Source organism: Scheffersomyces stipitis, chromosome 5 (genome assembly GCF_000209165.1).
Source record: "Scheffersomyces stipitis CBS 6054 chromosome 5, complete sequence".
NCBI classification, from domain to species: domain Eukaryota; kingdom Fungi; phylum Ascomycota; class Pichiomycetes; order Serinales; family Debaryomycetaceae; genus Scheffersomyces; species Scheffersomyces stipitis.
The window spans coordinates 1,539,000-1,558,443 of NC_009045.1; the positions used below are offsets into that span (position 1 = coordinate 1,539,000).

Below are 19,444 nucleotides of genomic sequence, written 5' to 3' on the forward strand. Positions count from 1 at the left end.
CCGTCATCCCATTGTGCGGCTGCATAGTCTTAAATATGAGATGGCTGCGAAATCAGTTCTACTTTTGCTATGTTTAAAAAAACGAACATGTATAAGCAATTGTATATAGACCGATATATAAATATCCCCAAGTTCGAGCCAGCGAAACTAGCGAATCAAAACAAACTATAAATAAAGCAATCTTATCAACTATATATCCCAAGGTTTTAGTGTACTGCGGTAGGTTCTGTAATAATTTGTAAACATTTTTATGGATCTTTTTTTGTGGTGGATTTCTATAATCGTCATAAGCTCTAGAAAAATTGTAGTAGTCGTGAATGTAGCTGACCTCGCATCTAGATATCTAATGGTTGATCGAATCAACGAGAGACTTCAAGACAAACGACTCACCAGAATTAGAGTTTGAGCCATTTGGGTCATTGCCACTGCCGTTGCGGTTCAACCGAGCGGAAAAGTCAATGTCTTCCTCTTCTTCGACCTCCTTGATATCTCCGCTATTCTGTCTGAAGTGCATGTACCCAGAACTTCCAACAGGGCCCGGGCCCGAACCAGGGTTTTGAAATGGAGGGTACATTCCAAACATTTGCTGTGACTGGAAAGGTCCCTGGTTCTGAAGAGGCTGCAACTGTTGTGGCATCTGATGAGGTGGCATCATTTGTTGCGGAAGACATTGTCCCTGGTACATGGGGTGATTTTGGGTCTGGTTCTGTTTCTGGTCCGAGAGGAACCTTCTGGGGACCTGGACCAAGTCGTTGTTCAATCCAAAGCCATTAGGAACTGACTGAGGGGCTGACCCTAAGTTTGAGATCATTGGGAACTGGCCAGTGGAAACAGGAGGAGGTTGGTACGAAAATCTTCTTTCGATATCGAAATAAGGTGGAGCACCCCCAGCTGCTGGGCCGCTGGCATTTGTATAATTGCCACCGTTGAAAGGATCGTTCAACTTTATTTGGTGTTGTTTTTGTTGCTGTTGTTGTTGCTGCTGTTGTTGCTGCTGCTGCTGCTGCTGCTGCTGTTGTTGCTGTTGCTGCTGTTGAAAAGCAGACCCAGGGTTGGTACCAGAACCAGAGTTAGTGCCAGAGCTAGAGTTCGAAGCTCCATTATTCATCAATGGGCTTGTGCTGGGCTGTTTGTGGACCGTGTATGGCAAGCCAATCACGGCACACATCCAGATTCTGGTCTTGTAGATTCTAAATAGTTCTCTAACAAGGTCTCTAAAATCGATACGCTTGGAGGTGGAGTAATAGAAGATCAACTTCTTTCTGTCAAACTGGTATTCGGCATCGATCAACTTCATCTGGAGAAGATCCTGAGCTGTAGAAGAAGTACTCGATGCTCCTGAAGTGTTGGACGAAGATTGAGTATTGCTGGAATTGGCAAGAACTCCAGTAGCATTGGCGATCTTGGCCAAACACAAACGACAAGCCTTTTCTTCATCCTGCTTTTTGTTCAAGATCTGGATTATCTCGTTCGGCTGTGCCAAAGACAAGATGGACTTGGGGAAGTGAAGGGTAGGAGGACTCACGGAGTTATTGGAAGTGTGTTCGCTCAAGTTTCTGACCGAAAGGGCTTCGTCGAGATTGTCGTTTTCGTTGAGCGCAGATTGCTGCTCTTGAAACTGTAACAACTTCATCAACCTAGCCTCGTCGATAGAGATATTCATCTTGAACACCTTTCCTAAGTCACGGCCCCTATCAGCTTCTACGATTACAAGGTCGCCTACTCTCAAGTTGGCCAACTCAGGCGTTGGGTTCAGTGGCAAGTAGAACACATCGATTCTGCCAGCCTTGAATCCCACAAGTACCAACTGGTAGTTCCGCAAATTGTTCTCTATCGGAAACTTGGGCAACTGGTAAGCGTCACCAAGGTACTTTTCCTCGTCAAAGAAGCGTTCGTTCAACAACTTAAGTGTAACCTTAACCCTTTCGTGAGGGTCGCATTCAAAGTACTCATTCACTAGCTGGAGTGTGCTCTTGTTGGCGAGCGACGTATCGTCAAAGCTAAACAGGGTGCGGAAACTCGAGCTTGCCCCCATTGCTGGCGCAGTCGCACTCGCATTAGACGAGTTGGTGCTGGCATTGGCATTGGCCTTAGCGTTTGAAGCAGCATTCGCATAGCTGTATACGTCCGAGTAGGAATGTCTTCTCAAGTTAAAATCGTAGTGGAAGTTGGGCTGTTGTGGTTGTGGTTGCTGCTGCTGCTGCGTTATGGTGTGGATATTGTGTGGAGCGTTTTGGGTTGGTGCGGGTTGGACTGTCTGGTGATTTTGTTGAAGATGGTGCATATCCTGGGGATCATAGACATTCTCGCGCTCCTCGGGAGACAACGATGCGGCAAACGAGCTGCGAGTAGACGAGGGCTGTTGCTGGAGCGGTCCGTTGGCCCAGATGCTGGAAGCCGGTGAGGTATTCAGCCAGATGTCGTAGTTGGAGGATCTGCGTGGGGGAACTGTAGGGGTAGCAGGCGCAGGCGCAGAGCCCCAGATATTTGTGTTTGAGGAAGGTCCTGAGAACGACAGCTGGCGTGGGTGGGCAGCCAGCGACATTGGCGTGGAAGCTGTGTTTGCAGCCTGCGGGTCGAATGTAGGAGAGTCTCCGTCAAACGACAACGTCATCATTTCTCTGGTGTGTTAGGTGGAAGAGTGAAAAATCAGTAAGGAAACTTCAGCGAAAATTTCGTGGTTGCAGTTAAAATTGAAGCTGAAAAAATGAAATGTGGATAGTGTACTAAAGTAGGCTCTGTGAAGCACACAAGGAGTCAAGTGAGCTGGCAAAATGCGTTAACAAGTCCTGCTGATGCGGTGAAAAATCGGAAAACGGCTGTGGATTGGAAGCGGTGGGGACAGTCAGATCACGGCGAGATGAGATATTCGTGGTGTGGTGGGGTGGATCTGGCGAGTGGATATAGCAATAATGTGGGCCGGTTATCGAAGCTTTTCGGAGGTTGGCTGAAAAAACGGAAGGAGCAGAACAGTCAGGATTTGTGAAATATATATTTGGAAAATGTGAAATATATATATATGAGAATGAAGTATGTATACCAAAATACAACTGGCCTGCGCTAATCCCTAATAATAACTAGCAATATAATAAATGTCCTCCAGTATGATCTCTCCAAATATGGGGATGGAAAAATCTAGACGTACCAATTCCCCAGTGTTAGACTATGTAGGATAGTGACAAGAAAACGGACAGGACTGAGCAGGAAAGTGAGTTGAGGAAAATGCAATTGTGTGACAGGTGATTTATACGTGGTAGCACGATTTCAGGCTAACGTCTCGTGATTAGTTCGTTGCAGACGTCAAGCCGTGGCTAATGGTAGATCTCGATTGGCAGAGGGAGAAAAGTAGAAGAGTAGTAGAGAGATTCTTATCGGGAGCTGAAAAAAAAGGAACCAGCTTAGACCCTTAAAAGCCCTGGTTACATGACCTCTGCGATCGTCTTATATAGTGGGCACAAATGCCACGGACAATGGCCACCTACCACTTCCCAGGTAACCGTGCATTTCGTCACAAAAGTTCATAACCAATCAAAACCACAGCCAAACCCAAAACCAGACAATAAATGACCTGTTTTCCAGTCCATATTATCCAGCCATAATTGGATCTCGTGAGCTGGGTTCCCCACAAAACGAGTCTGCCATCTGGTGGTTTTGCCTGGATTAATGTGGGATTCTCAATTTCAGGTAATCACACATCTACAGCGGGGCGCTTTTCTACGATTCTCCATCGCCGCATACAGGCTCTGATAGGGGATCTTGGTTAGAACGATCCCTGTCCATATTGCCGTAGTAACCCTCTCGCTAACAAAGACCTGGAGCCAGCGGATTTTCACATATTCAACCGACACCGAAGTCTAGACACAGTGCTGTCAGCTGCAGCGTTCCGCTTACGCTGGTCTAAGTAGACCGGTTGGCCATTCTGGTTGCAGGTACTAGCTGTTGGAGATTTGGGAATTTTTCACATTTTTCACATTTTTCACTAGCCAATCCTCACTTATTTTTAACCCTTTACTGGTGCCAACCTTTTCGACCTTTCAGCCTTCTATTTTCACCTGTTGAGAAGCTTATCCTCTTCGAATACGGGCAATTGACCTTCGTGTCCTTTTTGTGCAAAAAATTCACCAGACTCGTATCATTTTCTCTCCTATTATTTCCTATCGGTGTGTTTGTATACTCTGCAACCTCCACTGCTCCTTCGTTAAAACTAACTCTGTCTACATCATTGTTCGGAAAAGTTGGGGTAGCTTGCATCCACTCCTATTTGCTCCAAATATTGACCCGTCTTGGCCACATTTCGGCTTTTGAAGTAAATCTCTTTGTACAATATTATTTCGATTGATCGTCTACTTTCTTTTCGTGTTCTTCTCGTGCCATCTCCTGCACTATTTTGGGTTACGAGATTCTGATTATACTGGGATCCTCGAGACTCATTTCAGCATTCGGTATGCTTTTAGGCATTTCGGCATGCTCTGGCTGGTAGGTCCAACTGTTGCTGTTGAGTCACGTGCACAGGGTCCAATCCTAGATCTATTAATCTTGGCCGCTTCTCCATGATTCCATAAATGACATAAATGATATGTACAGAAATCACTATATCGATTGCTCTCAAGGCTTTTGTTATGACCTGCTCTACGTCCTAAGCTATGGAATGGTTTGTATAACTCTATAACCATGTCTTGTAGTGGTAGGTCACGTGATAGGGATGTCTTTTCTTTCGCTGAATATATTGAATATAACTGAATCTGGTGGTTCTTTCTTCTTAATCAGAAAAGTCAAGGAGTAACGAAATTGTTGAAAGTGCAAGTTGCAAGTTTGGTCTTCGGAGGTATGTGGAATAGTTTTTTCCGTCACACTTTTCATTGACACAGTAAGGCAAGCTTAAGGTCAAACAAAGGAATGGTGGAGAGAGTCTCTAAAATTTGGGTGTATTCCTGTCCTCACTATGATAGTACTAGTTAGGGTCAATTCAGCTGTCGGAGGAAAAGAGGTACCATGTTTCGGGTTGACTCTTTGCCCGTCGTGATTGTTCTTGCGGCAATCTGGCTATACTATTTTTCAACTCACGATGCCAACTGCCATTCTTATTCTTGTCCAATGGTAGATACTGCAAACAAGTCTGTCTGGGATCTTGCTGGAAAAGACCGAATTGGTTTAAAGAAGTTGGTGGCCGGCCAACGCTATTTTAGAGATACTTCACTGATCGTTTTTGAATTGCATACTTAATTGGATTTCAATAGAGAAAGCGAATGTTGTCAACATCACGGCTGGTTGGGCCATGGAAGGGATTCACATTTTTATAAGATCTACAAAAGAAAACGGTATGAACAACTTTTGTTTGATAAGTGAAAATTGCAAATGCAGCTCCGCTTAGTTTTCGCGTTTCGGGTTGCAATAACGAGGCTTCGTAGAAAATAATCTTTCCACGCCGATTCACCAATGATAAGGAGAATCTCCATTCACCCAATATGTTCTTTCTGTTTTCGCTAATTCAAGTTCAAATTCAAAATTGTTAAACTCAAATCTGCTTCTCCGGCTTCAGCAGTTCGGTTTCAATCTCCTTTTTGTGCCTTCTTCTGTTATCTATTGTATTACTGGGGTATGTTTCTGGGCGAGTCCACCTGCATGTTCTGATGCATCTGGAATTTGTGAACTATTGTGAATTAGCTCGTGACGTTTCCAGTTGATCTGAGGTATAAGAATATCAACAAAGTCGAAGTTCAGACACTTCCGTACAACTTGGAATTTATTTCTCGTGAAGAATGCTGCAGCCGCAACAAGCGCAGCCTCCAGCAGCAGTGGCTGCGAAAAACCCTACTCCTTCTTGGGTCCTCTTGTCGTTTCCATTTCACCAGTTGCTATGTTTGATTTTCTCCATGAGTCAGGTTGCTACTATCGAGGGCAAGATAGGCAAGGCTGTGTTTCTATGCACCAGCATCTACAACTCCAAAGTTATCTTGAACGTCTATCAGTGGGCTCATTTGCTGGACTGGTCGGATAGGGCCAAATACTACCATACCGTAGTTCTCTTTATGAAGGTTGCTGCCTGTTGGATTCTTTTCTTCTACGGAGTCTATGTCAGCTACATGGACCGTGAATCAGAAGACTGGAAGGAGTTCCTTTCGTATGTTCAACTGACAAAAGACCAGTTGATAGCATTTGCTATTATCGTCATCTATGCTCTCGTAGTCGGTATATTTCATGGATTCCAGCTACGCAGACAGAGAGAGCGTGATAGCCATGATCCTGAGCTACAACAGTTGCTAGTAACAGAAGTATCACGTCTTGATTGAGTCATACTTTGATATTGATGTTGACTACTTGACAGACAGATGTTGCTCGAGTTGGTCTTGTTCGTCCAATTCATATTGGTTTGCCTCATACTGAATGTTTATTGGCTTTCTTAGTATATTCATTATTACCTTAACTGATCTAGATTACCTTATCCGTCTACTTATCTCTGGCATACTTTATTTATCATGAATGGAAAGCACTGTTTTATAAAAAGAATAGAAGAACTAAATATTTACGTACTGTTAAATACGCTGGAAGAATACAATAACAATCACAATCAACTCTTCTCGTCGACACAACTCAGCACACTCACCTCAATCAACGTAACATAAACTGACACCTCAACAAGCAAAAATAATAATAGGTAGGAGAATAATAATAATACTGTACAATGGAATCCGGGTTCGTTCACTGTTTGTCTAATAAATAGTCATCATTGATATTGTTGCTGGTTGGGCATGTTGCTGTTTTGCATGTTGGAGAAGTACTGTTGGTAACTGTCTCCGTAGGCATTGGGTGGGATAGGAATGCCTGGCTGTTGTGGATGACCGGCGTTAGGATATGGAATTCCGTGGGGTATGTGTGCACCAGGAGGCAATTGCTGTTGTGGCTGTTGCTGATGGCGCACCTGTTGCTGGTGAGCAATGGCCTGTTGCTGTTGTACTTGCTGGTGTTGTGGGGGTTGTTGCTGAGGAGGAGCCGGGCTTTGATCTGGCGACTCGCCGGAGTTTCCATCTGACTGGTCACCTTGGTCGTCGCCCAAACCTTCTTCAGGAGCATTCAAGCATGCTTGAATCAAGTTTTTACCTTCAGACTTGGTCACCAATGGCTGCAACTTAGGGGTGGTAAAGGTGTAAACCAAACCGGTTTCAGACACAACCAACAATAATACTTGGGTTCCTGTCAACACCGACAACTCGTACGCTTTCTTCATGATTCCGGCCTTTCTCTTGGAAAAGGTGATGTGTCTTCTAGACTTGTCCTGGATGAATTTGATTTCGATCTTTCTTCTTTCCTTCTGGGCCTTTCCACCACCGCCGGCTTCGTCGTCGTCGTCATCGTCGCCAGCAACATCGGCACCGCCCTTGTTGGCAGCGCCGTTAGCACCGATGTTTTCGAATTGTTGGTCGGAGTTCTCCAACTTGGCTTCGGTTACTTCGGACATTCTGGTAATAATGTTAGTATTTACTTGTATATGATTGCAACAACAGCATTAGAATGATAACAGAAATGATAGATGACACGAATGAAAAATGATAGCAACGTTACGAAGCATGATGTAACGACATGATGATAGTCACTATGTTTTGCTATAGAAATATTGGTATGGACTCCAGAAATTGATCTGTATTTGTTTATCGTCGTTATCGGACCCTGAAATAGCAATTACTACAGCATCAATGTCGCTATCAATCCCATTCCAATATCAACGTGAGCTACGCCATCATCAGCTTCGTCTCAACCTTGCATCCGATAATACGATGTGATCCATCGCTACGCTCCAGTGCAAAGGGACAATTCGCTGAGAATGCAACATTCCAGGGCTTCGTGATAATAATATGGACAAACCTCCCGTAAACCCAGTGCTACCGGTCACACCGATTGTATCAATTCGACGGTTCTATGCTGTTAATGCTGCCGGCCACATCCGTGTGGCCACGAGCTCGCCATCAGCCACGGCATACTTACTAGTTACTTGTAATTGAGTCGCTGTGTTATATAAGCGATAAACGAAACTCAGCTAAGCTAAGGTAACGAAAAAGGGAAGGAGATTTTTTTGGGGAGTTGTTGTTTTTTTGGCGGGAGAGAAAAATGGCGAATTCGTCCGTTTTTCCTTTTTTCAGGTGGTTGGCTCAATTAAGCAGGTGACCACGCCCAATTCGACCAATGTGGGTTTGCCTCCCGAAAATGGCGATTAGTGGTGAATGCGGAAGGCGTGACCAGGGATACGGTGTACGTGCTGGTGGTTACTGAGGACACAATAGCATCCGTGCCGCAGCGCTTGCAACTGCTCCCCTAACCAGAGATTGCAAAATGGGTCGAAGCCAACGACTTCTACATTCCACAAACTTCCACCGCCGTCCAATCACATCCTTGCATCACCCGAAAAACTACCCTGTCTTCTTCGGGGCCCATACACCACCATGCTTCAGATCTTATCCTCCCCTAATCGCCTTACACACGTGAGAGGGGACTGTAGCGTCACGTGGACAATTGTCCTGTGAGATTCTCTTTCTACATCTCAACCCCTAAAGCCGCCTAAGGATAACGACGATTTCTCTCAGCAGCAATTTCTACAGTCCGAAAAACTCCTAGTCTTATATTAAGCTCTATCTCTATTCATCTGTGTGGCATGAAACGCTCCTAAATGCTCTGTCCTTAACTTCTTTTCTTCTTCTTCTTCAATAGTACTGTATCTTTATATGTCCATTTTCTCAAGCAGATCCGTTGGTCCCAACTGAGGGCTCGACGGAGGCCTGTTTGCTGGCTACAGTGCTGGGCTGTTCACTCTCAATATTAGCATCAATAATGTTTGTAGAAACTTCGATCTCTAAGAAGTCGTCCAACATGTCTGTAATGCGTGCTTTGATGTCCTCATTGGGAAACTGTTCAAGTGGCTTTCTGGCTGTGAGAATTAGCACTCGCAAGAGTCTGCTTTTCAATATGAGTGTCTTGGGCAACGACTGCTTCAACAACTGGAACAATTGATCCAACAACGGCGACACTTTGTTTTCTTCTACTTCATCGGAAAGCAAGTTATCTACCAATTGTTCACTGATCTTGTCGAATTTGTTCTGAACCTTGGTGAAATTTGCCTGTACTACAGCAGCAGAAGGTAATGTCTTCGTGAAATAGACTGTTTGTTCTTTTTCTGTGTCGAAAATGTAATTTCCCGTTTTAGCATCAAAAGTATTCAAATCCTCTAAGCCCCAGTCGTCGTCGTACTCTGCTGCCAACTTCCTTTCTTCTTCCTTTTTCTTTTCCAACAAAAGCTTTCGTTCGTCTATCTTGGCTTGTTTAGGATTTACTTTCTTCGCGACAGGCTTAGATTTGGCAGTAGCTTTAGCTGGAGCCTTGGCTGATATCTTGGTAGTTGCTTTTGATTTCGCAGCAGTTGAAGATTTCAGTGCTGGCTTCTTCTTTGGGGCTGTCGTCTTCCTTTTTTTCGAAGCTGGTTCTTCATTTTCCACTTCTTCATCCACATCTACAGATTCGCTGTCCTCTGTGGCTTCTATAACTTCTGGCTCTTCTGGAGGAGCCGCACGTGAACCATACAATACAAAGAGCTCCATGTCAGGTGGATCGTCGGCCAAATCATAAGCCTTCTCCAACAAGTTGTCTTTTCTCTTTTTGGAGCCCGAGCGATGTTTTTCAATGTCTGCTTTACTCAAAAGCTTTAAGTCGTGGCTGTTTATCCAGATGTAGGTATCATCGCTGAAGAATCTTATAGGTAAGATGCGTGCCGGAGGAAGCGACTTTCTCTTCTTGGGCGATGCACTGATAGCAGGCTTTGGTCTGTTGGACTTTGGTTTCATTTTTATGATGTTTTCCGGTAACAAGCTCTCTTCTAGCACCATGGCCGGCCAGGGTGGATATCCTTTGACTTTAGCCAATACCACTGTTGTGGGCGAATATTCGTCATGCTGTGGAATTGCTGCTGCAGCTGTGTTCTCCGGCTTGACTTCTGTGGCATTCTCGACTTTTTCTGTCAGCGTCGACATTTCTTGTTTTGTGAATAATAATCTGTTGATAATTTGTATATGTATCAAAACACTATGCTAGAGTGAAAAAATGCTTTTCTGAATCGTATTTAACACCTTTTTTACAATTATAACCCCTAACAGCTCTGAAATACCAATTACGTAAGTCTGCCTAATTTCTTACAAAATGTGGACAACTCTAGAAGATTTGATGTGAATCTAGGAATCAATTGTCGATTTTTCACCGTGTTCCGTTCTCATAGAAATAATCAAAGCTCGGTGTTAATATGCAGGATGTTCATATTCACTAGTATAGTAAGTTAATGCTGTTGATGTCAATAATGGTCAATTAGGATCTATCCTGACGTAGTATGGTCTACGAAAAGACATCGTCCCAGAGATGTATAATTCCGTTTCCGCTGGTCGACAAAATTCGGTTTTGTTCTTTTTGGTAATGAACAATATTGAGCAATAGAGCTTCTGGAGAATCTCCAATGCTAGAGTCTAGAGATGGTATAGTCAAACTACGGACGAGTCTCCCTTCATGTGTATAAGTATGTAATTGACCTGTTTCTGAACATGTAATCACATACTTGAATTGGGGAATAGTATCTGAATTGAGCTTGTAGTTTAACAGAGATCCTCTATTAAACGACCAAGCACGTTTGTTTTCACGATTATCGAAGCCAACAACACTTCCGTCACCTAAAGTGATTAAACTTCGAGTTTCGCCTTTCCGAGAGACAGCCATTATGCTTCCCAACTCCAGAAACGAGTCTGTGATCAACTGCTGGTTGCGGAAATCTACGGTGTACAAGTTTCCATTTGAACTTCCTACAGAGGCAGAATCGGTAGTGAAGTCGAACTCGTTTGTGCCCATAACACGATTGCAGTCCAAACTGTTCAAGTTGTCGTTACCCATGTTGATGGAGAAAATAGCCTTGTATGTGGATTGTCTCAAGTCAAATAAATTCAAATGGTGACTGACTCCACAAGAAGCCACCAAGTTATCATTGAGCAACTTGCAATCGAGAACTTCATCTCGAATTGACACCGGAGTCTTTGACGTACTGGAATAGAACAGTTCTTCTTCTGACGATTTTGCGGTCTGTTTGGGTACATTAGTCAATTGACATATTTTCTTCTGGGTTACCATGTCGATAGCGACAATTTTATGTTGAGACGCCGAAATGAAGAAATCCCCAGCCTGCGAACAATCCAAGGCATTGATCGAATTGGTATGATATGTAGGAAACACTCTCAACTCTCCGTTGGTGCACAATTGTGATTGCTGGTAATCCTGAACTTCTAGCTTGAATAACTTGATGCGGAAATCATTTCCTCCTCCAGTAAGAACAAGATCTGATGACGTTGTGCCTGGAACCACGCAGAAAGAATTTATGGACGAGTTTTCGTAGGCTCTGACATACCGATATTTCATCTTTCAAGCATCACTTGAGTATCTGTCTGACTGTCTGAATGAGGTTTAGAAGAGAAATTAGGGTAAGGCTAATTTTGATATCCTGCACATTGTGTTTTTCACTTCGTCTGCTACTATTAGCGATGGCTGAATTTTTGGGTGCAAAATGTCATGGATGTTTTTGGGAGATGTATTTGTATATGAAATGGGAAATGGGAAATGTGTGTAACGTAGCATACGGTCTCGTTGAAATTAGAAAGACGTACAGAATACCAGCGTCGTTTCGAATACGTGGTAGCTTCTTCAGATATACTACTAATCGGTGGAGTTTACATTTTCTATAGATACTAAATTGGGAGGCATTCGTTTGTTTTTCCCAGCGAGCATTTCATCTCGGGATAATACAGCATAGTAGTGGGATCTGATTCGGCGAAATTGCTCTGGAAACAGAGTGTCGCGATCTGCCACTTTCGGTGTAAATCTTTCCGTTTTGGATGTGCCAGAATCAAACTAGTGCCGACTTCGATTTTAGTTAAGTTGAATCAGCAATTCTTGGAAAGAGATTCCAGAAATAAGCCTAAAGACCCGAGCTTGTGGGAATTCCGGGATTACATCATAGGCTCCAGCGACGGTGATTAATTTCTAATTAGCTCGGAGTAGGACGTATGGAAGGAATGAGGTGATTTCTATATCTCCTGCAGAATGGATCGAATGGAACACATTGTGCCGACTGCCTTAGTTTCCAGCTTCTGGAAGGTCCGGATCAGAACTTGGAAGCTCTGGAAGGATGTGAATGAGCAAACAAGAGCAGGTATGAAAGAGAATAGAAGAGTGAACTAGCTGTGTTTGACTGGAGAGTCCACAACGGGGTACACTTCCAGTTTGGGACTACATGATGGCCCATCGCCAGTATCAAGCTGCAGGCTGAAGACAAATAATTGAAAAATGTCGAAGTAATAATTAGATATAATAATTAGATAACGTAGAGAATATTCCACGAATTAGAGGCAGAATCTGCTAGGGGCTAAAACGAGAAAGAATGGAAGAATAGGAGACACAATGAATGAACAGAAAAGGTACAGAATAATAATTGACGATGACACAGAATAGATGAATACGTAAGGTTTCCCAGCAGGTAAATAGATAATTCCGCTGAGCTACACCTCATCTGATGGCAGACACACATTTAATTGTCCCAACGCAAACCCACGGTGCATATAGTGGTGCAACCACCTTCATGGTGTCTTTGTTGGTGCTGAAAAATATCGCGCCATCAATTTCAGTATACGGACTGGGTGCTCCAGGCGGAGAGGGTTGAGCGATCGAGATGAGGTGGTGAATACAAAAGCGAAAAATAGCTTAGGGAGGAATTGAATTTCTGGGATTAGCTACACTGTAGTGGCGATGACGGTGGAATTTAGAGAAATTGAAATAGTGGTAGAAATAGAGAAATTGGTTAATTTTCAAGCGCATTCTCGGAGCCAGCAACCTTACAGATTTAACTCTAACTAATTGTACGCTCTATTGTGGACAATTGTGACTATATATGTCAAGGATTCTTCTGTACTGATATCCATATATGTCTGTACCACCAAGTCCATTTATACATCTGTGTCTCTATCTATATGTCTATATATGTTTCCACATAATCTCTCGCCCACATCCCTGAGCGCTCATAATATGCCGCCCTTCATATTTCCGATTGTGGTTTCGCAATCAACCCCCTCCAATGCCCTGGGCATAGAGTTTAAAAGCAGGGTTCTTTTTCATTTATAAACTCTTCCTTCTTCTCTTCTTTTTCCTTTTCTCCTTCTTTCTTCTCTTTCACTCAATTGACATCTAGTCTTCTTCTAGTCTCAATTGATATACCCCGCAACTAACATTCATCATGGGTGACTATTTGACTCCCTCGGAATTGCCTCAGCCCAAGTTGAAAAGAACCAACACTGGGTTCACGCCCAACCAGATTATCGCCCTCGATGCCTCCATCCCGGAACTGGCCAAACACATCTGGTACAAGTACTCGCAGTTGAAGGTGTTGGACTCCAAGAAGCAGACCGCTACCACCGAAGACGATGTCTTGACCAACAAGGATGCCTTTGAGGAGCTGTTTGTCAAACATGTGGAAACGACTTTGGCCAGAAACATGTACAACTGTGACAACTTGGCTGCCTACCAGGCCACTTCTAACACTATCAGAGACGCGTTATTGATTGACTGGGCCAACACTCAGCAGAAGCAGACCATCCAGGATGGAAAGAGAGTGTACTACTTATCTTTGGAATTCTTGATGGGAAGAGCCATGGACAACGCTTTGATCAACTTGAAGCTGAGAGATAACACCAAGAAGTCATTGACGGAATTGGGTTTCAATTTGGAAGACGTTTTGGAACAGGAGCCAGACGCTGCCTTAGGTAACGGTGGTTTGGGTAGATTGGCTGCCTGTTTCGTTGACTCTCTCTCATCGAAGAACTATTCCGGTTGGGGTTACGGTTTGAACTACCAGTACGGTATTTTCAAGCAGAAGATTGTTGATGGCTACCAGATCGAAACTCCAGACTACTGGCTCAAGTACTCAAATCCATGGGAAATCATGAGAAGTGAAATCCAGATTCCTGTAGACTTCTACGGCTATGTGTATGAAGATCATGACCCAAACACTGGCAAGGCTAAGAAGATTTGGGCTGGAGGTGAGAGAGTTCTTGCTGTGGCTGCCGATTTCCCAATTCCTGGTTTCAACACAGACAACACCAACAATTTGAGATTGTGGAATGCCAAGCCCACCGAAGAGTTTGATTTCACCAAGTTCAACGCCGGTGACTACCAGCAGTCTGTAGGCGCTCAACAAAGAGCCGAATCCATCACCTCTGTCTTGTACCCTAACGACAACTTTGAGAGTGGTAAGGAATTGAGATTGAAGCAACAGTACTTCTGGGTCGCTGCTTCATTGCACGATATTGTTCGTAGATTTAAGAAGAACCACAAGAACAACTGGAAGAAGTTCCCAGACCAAATCGCCATCCAATTGAATGATACTCATCCAACTCTTGCCATTGTCGAATTGCAAAGAATTTTGGTAGATTTGGAAGATTTGGAATGGAACGAAGCCTGGAACATCGTCACCAAGGTGTTTGCTTACACTAACCACACGGTTATGTCTGAGGCATTGGAAAAGTGGCCTGTAGACTTGCTTGGTAGATTGTTACCTCGTCATTTGGAAATCATCTACGATATCAACTTCTTCTTCTTGAAGGAAGTTGAACGCAAGTTCCCAGACGACAGAGACTTATTGGGTAAGGTTTCTGTAATTGAAGAAAACGCCCCCAAGTCTGTAAAGATGGCCTTCTTGGCTATTGTTGGTTCTCACAAGGTGAACGGTGTGGCTGAATTGCACTCAGAGTTGATCAAGACGACCATCTTCAAGGACTTTGTCAAGGTGTTCGGTGAAGACAAGTTCACCAACGTCACCAATGGTATTACTCCTAGACGTTGGTTGAGACAAGCCAACCCAGAGTTGGCAGCCTTGATTGCCGAGAAGTTGAACGATCCAAACTACGAATACTTGACCAACTTGGGCCGTTTGAAGAAGTTGGAAGAGTTTGTCAACGACGACGAATTCTTGAAGAGGTGGGATATCGTCAAATTCAACAATAAGGTGAGATTAGCTGCGTTGGTGAAAGAAACCACTGGTGTAGTATTGGACCCAACTGTGTTGTTTGATGTTCAGGTCAAGAGAATCCACGAGTACAAGAGACAGCAGTTGAACATCTTTGCCGTTATCTACCGTTACTTGAAGATCAAGGAATTGTTACTGCAAGGCGTTTCTGTTGATGAAATTAAGGAAAAGTACTACATCCCCAAGGCTTCCATCTTTGGTGGTAAGGCTGCTCCCGGTTACTACATGGCCAAGACGATTATCCACTTGATCAACAAGGTTGGAGACATCGTCAACAATGACCCAGAAATTGGTGACTTGTTGAAGGTTGTTTTCATTCCAGATTATAACGTGTCCAAGGCAGAAATCATTACTCCAGGTTCCGATTTGTCCAACCACATCTCGACTGCTGGTACTGAAGCTTCCGGTACTTCCAACATGAAGTTTGCCTTGAACGGTGGTTTGATTATTGGTACTGTTGATGGTGCCAATGTCGAAATTACCCGTGAAATCGGTGAAGAAAACATCTTCTTGTTTGGTAACTTGGCTGAGTCTGTTGAAGATTTGAGACACAAGCACATCTATGAAGGTGTGCACATTCCTCAGACTTTGGCCCAGGTATTCTCTGCAATTGAATCGGGTATCTTCGGCAATCCAGACGAGTACAAGGCATTGATCGATGGTATCAAGTACCACGGCGACTACTACTTGGTCAGCGACGACTTTGAGTTGTTCTTGGCTGCCCACGTGAAGTTGGAAAAGGTGTTTGGACACCATGGAGGAGACGCTAGCGACACCGACCATTTGCACAAGTGGGTCAAGAGTGCGGTGTTGAGTGTAGCCAACATGGGTTTCTTCAGTAGTGACAGATGTATCGATGAGTACGCCGAAGACATCTGGAACATCGAGCCTTTGAACCAATAGAGTGTCCGTAGCGTTTTTTCAATTCTCTATCTCTATACATTTTACAGCTTCGTCTTGTTTTGAGACGGTTATGATTGCTTTTAGTTTTTAGTTATACATGTGTTTGTTGAGAAAGTGTAGATTTCGCAGCCATTGCAGATTGGTTGCGAAAAAAAGAAAATAAAGGGAGAATAGTTTGATTAACTCAAGAGTGATGATTCCTGGTAGGAACAGAACAGTGGTGTTTAATATAGAACTTATTTAGTTATTCAATGTAACGTTAACAGACAACATATACTGGATAGCTGTTTCATAGCTTCAGAACATCGAATATGCACAGAGGCTCCATAACTTTGACTTGAAAAAGCCTTGTTGAAGACTCCATCTGTCTAAATATAGGGTCAATTTTCCTAATTTACTTATTTATAAGTATTTCTATATTTATTTACTGCTACCCAAACATTCCAAGCAATTCCAAGCATTCTTTACATTCTTTACATTCCATATATACTTGTTCTATATCCATCCTATTCGTCTAGATATCCGCCCACATATGAGGAGCGGATTCATACAGGATTGTACAGAAATCCATACCGAGAGATGAACACAGCGTACAAACAAATATGGGAAAGCTGGGATTTACTGGCGATATAAATAGCTCTGTTGAAATAGCCTCCGTATGACTTTTATAAGTTCTACATCAACTTCTACGAAAATAGGAATAGAAGGAAGTGTATAAATATAGATTTTAGACTGTATAGCCGATTTCATAGCCCATAATCACATGACCTTATGCACCCGGCCCATATTTTTATTTCCACCGCCTGTCATATGTATTAGGTTGTTCTGCCACCGATTCCTAGGAATAGTGAAACTTTTGTTTTCGTCGCTTTTGGCTCGCTGTTGTAGTTTCTGGTAGTATCCATCTCGTGGCGTCTTCAAGTCTACGTCTGAGCAATAAGCAGTGAAGAGTATATCGTATTTCCGAACATAAGAAAGCAAAGTATCTGAAACATTCATAGTGAATGATATCACAACGTGAAGACATAAATATATACCCAGCAACACTTTCATAACAGCACTACCATACTATCACATCAACGCCAAGGCTTTCATTGTCGTCAGGACTAACTTAAAGATCATAAAGTCACATCTATTACAATTCTATTATAACCTTACTATCCACTATACCCGTAAATCACTATCGAAGTCCACGTCAACATGTACTGCCTCCGCTTATTCCTTTTCTTTGCGGTTAGTTCGCTTGTCTCAGCACTTCCTCCAAAATTCGCTGGGTCGGACGTCCAAAAGCAGTATTTGGTTCTTGATCTTCCCGGACTCCATACCAACGTCCAGGAAGAAGATATACCCCTCATGTTCTCGGGCCAGTTGCAGTTGTATCCAGAGAACAACACCAACTACTTCTTCTGGTCGTATAAAGATCAACATCCTTTGCCGGAAAACACGAATAGAACAATGTTTTGGCTTAATGGAGGTCCTGGGTGTTCCTCTCTAGATGGAGCTCTCTTGGAAGCTGGCCCTTTCAGAGTCAACGAGGACCGCAAAATAGTCTACAATAAGGGTTCGTGGCACAAGGCCGCCAACATGGTATTTGTGGACCAGCCGGGTGGAACCGGTTTTAGTTACACCGATGTCTACGACTCCGAGCTCTATCAGGTGACGCAGGACTTTTTGGTATTCATGAGTAAATACTATGAGATCTTCCCGGAGGAAAGGGACAATGAGATCTACTTTGCTGGAGAAAGCTATGCTGGACAGTACATCCCGTATATTGCCGATGGAATCTTGAGACATAACAGGAATCTCACAGAAGGCGAAAAGCCGTATAACTTGAAAGGCTTGTTGATTGGCAATGGCTGGATCTCACCCAACGAACAGAGCTTGTCGTATTTGCCCTACGCGGTCCAGGCAGGAATCGTCAGCACCGAAAATGAAAGATGGGGTCAAATACTTAGCGATCACGAGCAATGCCAGAAGATAGTGAACAGGATCGATGCAAACTTCGATGGAGAGCTCCATGATTATGAGGTTTCTTCATCAACTTGTGAGAGAGTGTTGCAGACTTTATTGACCATTACGAGAGACAAAAGTTTACCCAAAGACGAGCAGTGCTTTAATATGTATGACTACACTAAGAAGGACAGCTTTCCATCTTGTGGAATGAACTGGCCCCATGAGTTAGTATTTGTAATGCCCTTCTTGCGTGAAGACGAAGTCAAAGGCGACTTGAATATCAAGAACAACCAGGTGTGGCGTGAATGTTCAGGAGCTGTAGGCTCTCATCTTCATGCTCGCAATTCAATACCCTCTGTGCATCTTCTTCCGTCCATTTTGGAAACCGTTCCTATAGTCTTATTCAACGGCAATCTAGACATCATCTGCAATTATATGGGCACTGAAAGTTTTATCAAGAAAATGACCTGGGGTGGCAGCAAAGGCTTTTCTTCTCAAGATACAACTGACTGGATCTACGACAGCAAGACAGCAGGCTATATCAAGTCCGAGAGAAACTTAACATTTGTCAATGTCTTTGGAGCTTCCCATATGGTACCCTATGACGTTCCGGAAATCTCACGTGCATTGATCGACCTTATCACTGGAAACTATGATGTTCAGGAGACTCAAACAAAGAGCGATAAAACTAAAAAGTCATATGTAACATATCCTATAGGTGTGAGGGCTGCTAAGCTTGAAGCTGATGCAAAGGCCAAGGCAGAAGCTGATGCAAAGGCCAAGGCAGAAGCTGATGCAAAGGCCAAGGCAGAAGCTGATGCAAAGGCCAAGGCAGATGCTGCTAAGCAAGGAGGGCAAGCCAGTCCTACTGAAGAAGAGAAAGTCGACGGTGACAAATCGAACTCAGATGCTTCAACGTCAGAATCAGCCATACCAGAAGATTACGATAAGTCTGCCACGGTAAGCAAGATAACGAGAGTGATCCAGTTGTTAGTGATAATAGTATTGATCTGGGGAATGTATGTTCTCTACACCTCGTGCAAATCTAGACCATCTTCTATCATCAAAACTGGACCTTCTACTGGCAAAAAGAAGAATGTTCAATGGGCGGACCAGTTGAGAAGATTTCAAGAAGACGACGAAGAAGCTCAGAGACAAAACCAAGGCTTCTTCTCCAAGACGTTTGGAAAATTTACAACAGGCGACAACCGTGGAAACTACACACCAGCTCCGGATAAGTACTACGAAGATATAGAGTTGGGCGATGGCATCACTGAGCACGATGAACAGAGCGGAGCTTCTTTGGGAAGTGCTAGTGTGGACAATTTTGTCATTGATAGTGAGGAAGAAGACGAACTTGAGGAGCAAGAACAGGTACACACTCCTCCTCCGGCTACGATACAAGAACACGAAGTCACGACTGATGCGATTGATAACGAAAGTCCGAAATAGACGACTATTGCATATACATTTCTGTTTACTAAGTACATTATTGACTAG

The 19,444-nt window shown here is 43.6% G+C and overlaps 7 protein-coding genes across 7 annotated transcripts; 3 read left to right on the forward strand and 4 right to left on the reverse strand. All coding sequences in view use genetic code 12, as the record gives it.

Annotated features, from left to right (window-relative positions):
* Window positions 1–75: 75 nt before the first annotated feature.
* On the reverse strand, window positions 76–3,325 carry PICST_67949 (putative RNA pol II specific subunit). The gene has a single exon (XM_001385257.1). The coding sequence runs from the start codon at window positions 2,615–2,617 to the stop codon at window positions 344–346; it is 2,274 nt and encodes a 757-aa protein (XP_001385294.2). The 5' UTR covers window positions 2,618–3,325; the 3' UTR covers window positions 76–343.
* Window positions 3,326–5,759: 2,434 nt separating this feature from the next.
* On the forward strand, window positions 5,760–6,290 carry PICST_32448 (predicted protein; the record flags this gene model as incomplete). Its single annotated transcript, XM_001384953.1, has 1 exon — window positions 5,760–6,290. One exon carries the CDS (start codon window positions 5,760–5,762, stop codon window positions 6,288–6,290), a length of 531 nt encoding a protein of 176 aa, XP_001384990.2.
* A 183-nt stretch (window positions 6,291–6,473) lies between these two features.
* MCM1 (transcription factor of the MADS box family) lies at window positions 6,474–8,017 on the reverse strand. The gene is made up of 2 exons (XM_001385258.1): window positions 7,981–8,017; window positions 6,474–7,457 (listed from the first exon to the last, which is right to left on the reverse strand). The coding sequence occupies exon 2, from the start codon at window positions 7,454–7,456 to the stop codon at window positions 6,725–6,727; it is 732 nt and encodes a 243-aa protein (XP_001385295.1). The 5' UTR covers window position 7,457; window positions 7,981–8,017; the 3' UTR covers window positions 6,474–6,724.
* A 709-nt stretch (window positions 8,018–8,726) lies between these two features.
* On the reverse strand, window positions 8,727–10,013 carry IOC4 (Transcription coactivator; the record flags this gene model as incomplete). The annotated part of the gene is made up of 1 exon (XM_001385259.1): window positions 8,727–10,013. The coding sequence occupies one exon, from the start codon at window positions 10,011–10,013 to the stop codon at window positions 8,727–8,729; it is 1,287 nt and encodes a 428-aa protein (XP_001385296.2).
* Window positions 10,014–10,368: 355 nt separating this feature from the next.
* On the reverse strand, window positions 10,369–11,433 carry PICST_60416 (predicted protein; the record flags this gene model as incomplete). The annotated part of the gene is made up of 3 exons (XM_001385260.1): window positions 10,369–11,052; window positions 11,113–11,251; window positions 11,273–11,433. 3 exons carry the CDS (start codon window positions 11,431–11,433, stop codon window positions 10,369–10,371), a joined length of 984 nt encoding a protein of 327 aa, XP_001385297.2.
* Window positions 11,434–13,249: 1,816 nt separating this feature from the next.
* On the forward strand, window positions 13,250–16,100 carry GPH1 (Releases glucose-1-phosphate from glycogen). Its single transcript, XM_001384954.1, has one exon. It carries the CDS (start codon window positions 13,301–13,303, stop codon window positions 15,989–15,991), a length of 2,691 nt encoding a protein of 896 aa, XP_001384991.2. The 5' UTR covers window positions 13,250–13,300; the 3' UTR covers window positions 15,992–16,100.
* A 756-nt stretch (window positions 16,101–16,856) lies between these two features.
* Window positions 16,857–19,327, forward strand: KEX1 (carboxypeptidase B-like processing protease; the record flags this gene model as incomplete). The annotated part of the gene is made up of 2 exons (XM_001384955.1): window positions 16,857–18,664; window positions 18,722–19,327. Coding segments are annotated over exons 1-2 (2,079 nt in total), but the record flags the coding sequence as incomplete, so codon positions are not given.
* Window positions 19,328–19,444: the final 117 nt, after the last annotated feature.